Here is a 3,722-nt window from a genome sequence, read left to right as displayed (position 1 = left end):
CCAGCTGGGACCCCCCAGAACCCCCTCTGATCCCCAAAGCCCCCCCAGCCCTCAGGACCCCCTCATAACCCCTCTTAGACCGCCATAACCCCCCAGGACCTCCCAACCTGCTCCAGCTGCCCCTTGAACAGCTCCAGCTGGGACCCCCCAGAACCCCCTCTGATCCCCAAAGCCCCCCCAGCCCTCAGGACCCCCTCATAACCCCTCTTAGACCGCCATAACCCCCCAGGACCTCCCAACCTGCTCCAGCTGCCCCTTGAACAGCTCCAGCTGGGACCCCCAAACACCCCGATCCCCAAAGCCCCCCAGCCCCTCCCAGGACCACCCAACGACTCCCCAAACCAAACTCCCAAAGCGAGGGCAGTCCCCTCTTACCCTCAGACACCCCCCCCCGATCCCCACACCCTCCACAGCCCCTCAGGCTCCCCAGACCTGGTCCAGCTGCCCCTTGAGCAGCTCCAGCTGGGGCAGCCCCAGCTCCCCCACGCTCACGGTCTGCGCCATCTTGGGCCGCCCCGCCCCAGGACACGCCCTGACGTGAGAGCGCCCCCTGCCGGGCTGGAGGACCGACAACACCCCGTCCCCACTACCCATACCCTCTGAGAGACAACGCCCCCTGCCGGGCTGGAGGACTGCGGGGGGCGTCCTGATGCCCACCCCACCCCGGGAAAGGGGGGGGTGTTAATGCCCCCCTCCCGCCCCCTCCCGCGAGAAGGGGGGTCCTAATGTTCCTCCGCGAAAAATGGGGGTCGTAAAGCCCCCTCCACTCGAGAGAAAGGGCCCAAGGTCTCCCACAGGGAAAAGGGGGGTCCAAGGTGCTCCCCAGAGAAAGGGGGGGATCCGACCCCAGAGAAAGGGGGTCCGAAAGCCCCCCCCAGGGGAAAAGGGGGTGTCCCTAATGCTCCCCCCAGGAGAAAGGGGAGTGGTCTTAATGAGAGATGTGGGGGGGACCCTGAGACCTGAGGGGACCCAGGGAAATTTGAGGGGGCCAGAGAAACTTGGGGAAGCCCAGTGGGATCTGGGGGCTCAGAAACACTCGAGGTGGGGGTCGGATAAAGAGGCAGCAGCTTTTATTTATTTCATTGTTGCAGAAACTCGAATAAAACCAATTTCATTAAAATAAATTAAGGCGTGCAAAACTCCCCAAAACAGGCACAGGGACCCCAAAACAGACAGAGACACCCCCAAAAGGCCCCACGGTGGTGGGGGACCCCAAAATCCTCACCAGGGCAATGGGGAGAACGCAAAGGTAACAAGGGGATCTCCAAACAATGGGGGGGACCCCCCAACCATCCCCACAGGGAGATGAGGAGCCTGTAGGTAACAGGGGGGACCCAAAACCAACTGGGGGACCCTCCAGCTCACACCACAAGCAATGGGGGGAACCCAAAGACAATGGGAGGGACCCCCCTCAGCTGAGGCTCACGGGCAGCCCGTAGGCCACGGGCGCAGCCCCGATGAGGGATTTGAGTCGGGGGGCCTGGCGGGCCTGGGACAGGTGGGGCAGGAGGGGGGTCCCGGGGCCTCCCCCCAGCCAACCCTGCAGCAGAGCCTGGGCAAAGCGGTCCAGGTCCCGGTCAGTGACGTCCCACAGCGTCCCCAGCACCAGGGGGCTGCAAAACAAGGGGGAGAGGGCCCCCCAACACAGGTTGTGAGTGTGGAGAGACCCCCAGAGTCACAGAGACCCTCCAAATTCCCAGAGCCCCCCTCAAACTGAGCATGCAGAGCCCCCTCAAAGCCCAAGAGTCCCCAAAAGGCACAGAGCCCCCCAGAGCCACCACCCGGCCATGATGTATTTGAGAACGGTCCCAGTGGGCTCCAGGCCCACCAGATCCCCCCCAAATCACCCCAGATACACCCCAGATCCTCCCAAAGCCCCCCGGGCCCCCCCCGACTCACCACCCGGCCATGACGTATCTGAGCACCGTCCCGGTGGGCTCCAGGCCCCCCCTCAGGGCTAGGGCGGCGCTGGAGCAGCCGAAGAGCAGCACCACGGCCCGACATTCCAGCCGGGAAAGGGTCTGTCTGTCCAGGAGCCGCACCCCCGACCCGTGCCCTGCATAGCTGGGGGACACAGACCCCCGGAGTGAGTCCCAGGGGTTCCCAAAAACCCGGAAATGGGGAACAGGGGGTCCCCAAAACCCAGGGAAGGGGGAGAAGGTGCTGTTGGGGTTCACCCCCTCAGCTCAGAACTGACTCCGAGCTCAGAGGGGGGGGTCAGGACCCTCCAGGGACCCCCCCCAAAATCCCACTCACATGTACAGGTCATGCTCCAGAAGGGCCTCCTGGATCTGCTCCGGGGTTGGGATAGAGCCAGACACGCCACGCCAGCCTGGCTCACTGGGGGGGACAGGGCGGATTTTGGGGGCCAGAGCCACCCCAGAGGGGACGGGGTAAGATTTGGGGTGCAGCCCCCCGCAGCGGTTATAGGGGCAGGATTTGGGGTGCAGCCCCCCGCCCCCAGCCCTCCAAAGGTGCCCTGACCTTTCGAACCAGGCCCGGAAACGTTGCTCGGTGCCCCCCAGGTTGTTGTGGGGGTTCAGGACGTAGAAGGTGCTTTTGGGGTTCACCCCCCGGGCCAGGATGGACCCTGAGCTCTGAAGGGGACAGGGAATGTGGGAATGGGGGAATAAACCCTGGGACACTCCAAACCCCGGGAATGGGGGATGGAGGGTCCCCAAACCCCGGGAAGGGGGTTCAGGGGGTCCCCCCACCCGCCAGGGAGGGGGTCCCAGGGGTCTGTGCCCCCCTGACCTGCCGGGCCATCACGTAGCTGAGCAGGAACCGCAGGGCTGGGAGCCGCGTCACCGGCACGGCCCCGAGGGCCGGGAGGGACTCCCAGGGGAGACGCTGCAGGTGCTACCAGGGAGGAGGGTGTGGTGATGAGGAAGGAGCCCTGGGGGTTCTCACCTTATCCAGCAGCAGCACCAGGGACCCCCTAGAGCCACCCGGCCCTTCTCCTGGGCCTCCTCCAGGAGCAGGGGAGGAGAAGGATGATGAAGGTGTGAGGAGGATGAGGAAGGAGTGAGGATGATGAGGATGAAGCAGCAGCCCCAGGGGTCTCACCTTGTCCAGCAGCAGCACCAGGGACCCCCTGCTGTCCCCTCGGTCCCTCTCCAGGGCCCCCTCCAGGGCCTCCTCCAGGAGCAGCCGTGCCCGGAGGGGCCGGGCCGGGCAGAGGCCAAAGGCCAAGGCCTGGACATCAGGGGGGGTCAGTGCAGGGGCCCCATTCAGCAGCACCTGGGGGGCAAAGGGGTCAGCACCCCAAAATCGAGGGGTCAGCACCCCAAAATCCAGGATCAGCACCCAAAATCCCAGCTCAGCCCCTCCAAATCCTGGGCTCAGCCCCCCCAAACCCACACGCAGCCCCCCAAATCGCAGGATCACCACCCCCCCCACATCCCAGCCCAGGCCACCCACCTGGACGAGGGCAGGGTCGGGGTTGTTCCAGCCGCAGCTCCGCAGCTCCGGGATGAGCCGGGAGGATTCCTCGGCCAAGCTGGGAGAGCTCCCAGGGGGCCTGGGCAGGAGCAGCCCCCGCCAGCACCCCAAAACATGGGACTCCAGGTTCTGGATGAGGGCCTGGGAACGGGAAAAGGGGATGGCAGGCATAGGAAAGGGAATGGGGGAAAAGGGAAAGGGAGACAGAGAAGGGGATAGGGAGAGGTGCAAAAGGTAACGGGATCCAACTCCAGGACAAGTCACTCAGAGGGGTCAGGACA

General features: G+C 65.0%; 2 protein-coding genes across 2 annotated transcripts in view; both read right to left on the bottom strand.

The window, feature by feature from the left end:
- PFDN5 (prefoldin subunit 5) overlaps nt 1–701 on the bottom strand; it is a 7,511-nt gene extending 6,810 nt beyond the window's left edge. Inside the window, 1 exon segment of the mRNA XM_017838694.1 lies at nt 376–701. Within this exon segment, the coding sequence (XP_017694183.1) occupies nt 376–594 (219 nt within the window). The 5' untranslated portion in view covers nt 595–701.
- A 363-nt stretch (nt 702–1,064) lies between these two features.
- The window catches only part of ESPL1 (extra spindle pole bodies like 1, separase), a 16,900-nt gene continuing 14,242 nt past the window's right edge, over nt 1,065–3,722 (bottom strand). Inside the window, exons 24-30 of the mRNA XM_017838660.1 lie at nt 3,421–3,582; nt 3,067–3,240; nt 2,755–2,859; nt 2,485–2,597; nt 2,257–2,340; nt 1,900–2,064; nt 1,065–1,613 (exon numbers count right to left, since the gene is read on the bottom strand). Coding sequence (XP_017694149.1) covers nt 1,412–1,613; nt 1,900–2,064; nt 2,257–2,340; nt 2,485–2,597; nt 2,755–2,859; nt 3,067–3,240; nt 3,421–3,582 — 1,005 coding nt within the window. The 3' untranslated portion in view covers nt 1,065–1,411. The remainder of the gene's footprint in view (nt 1,614–1,899; nt 2,065–2,256; nt 2,341–2,484; nt 2,598–2,754; nt 2,860–3,066; nt 3,241–3,420; nt 3,583–3,722) is intronic.

The sequence above is a fragment of the Lepidothrix coronata genome, unplaced genomic scaffold (genome assembly GCF_001604755.1).
Source record: "Lepidothrix coronata isolate B3197 unplaced genomic scaffold, Lepidothrix_coronata-1.0 Scaffold352, whole genome shotgun sequence".
NCBI lineage: Eukaryota > Metazoa > Chordata > Aves > Passeriformes > Pipridae > Lepidothrix > Lepidothrix coronata.
This window is presented reverse-complemented; position numbering and strand designations above follow the sequence as displayed.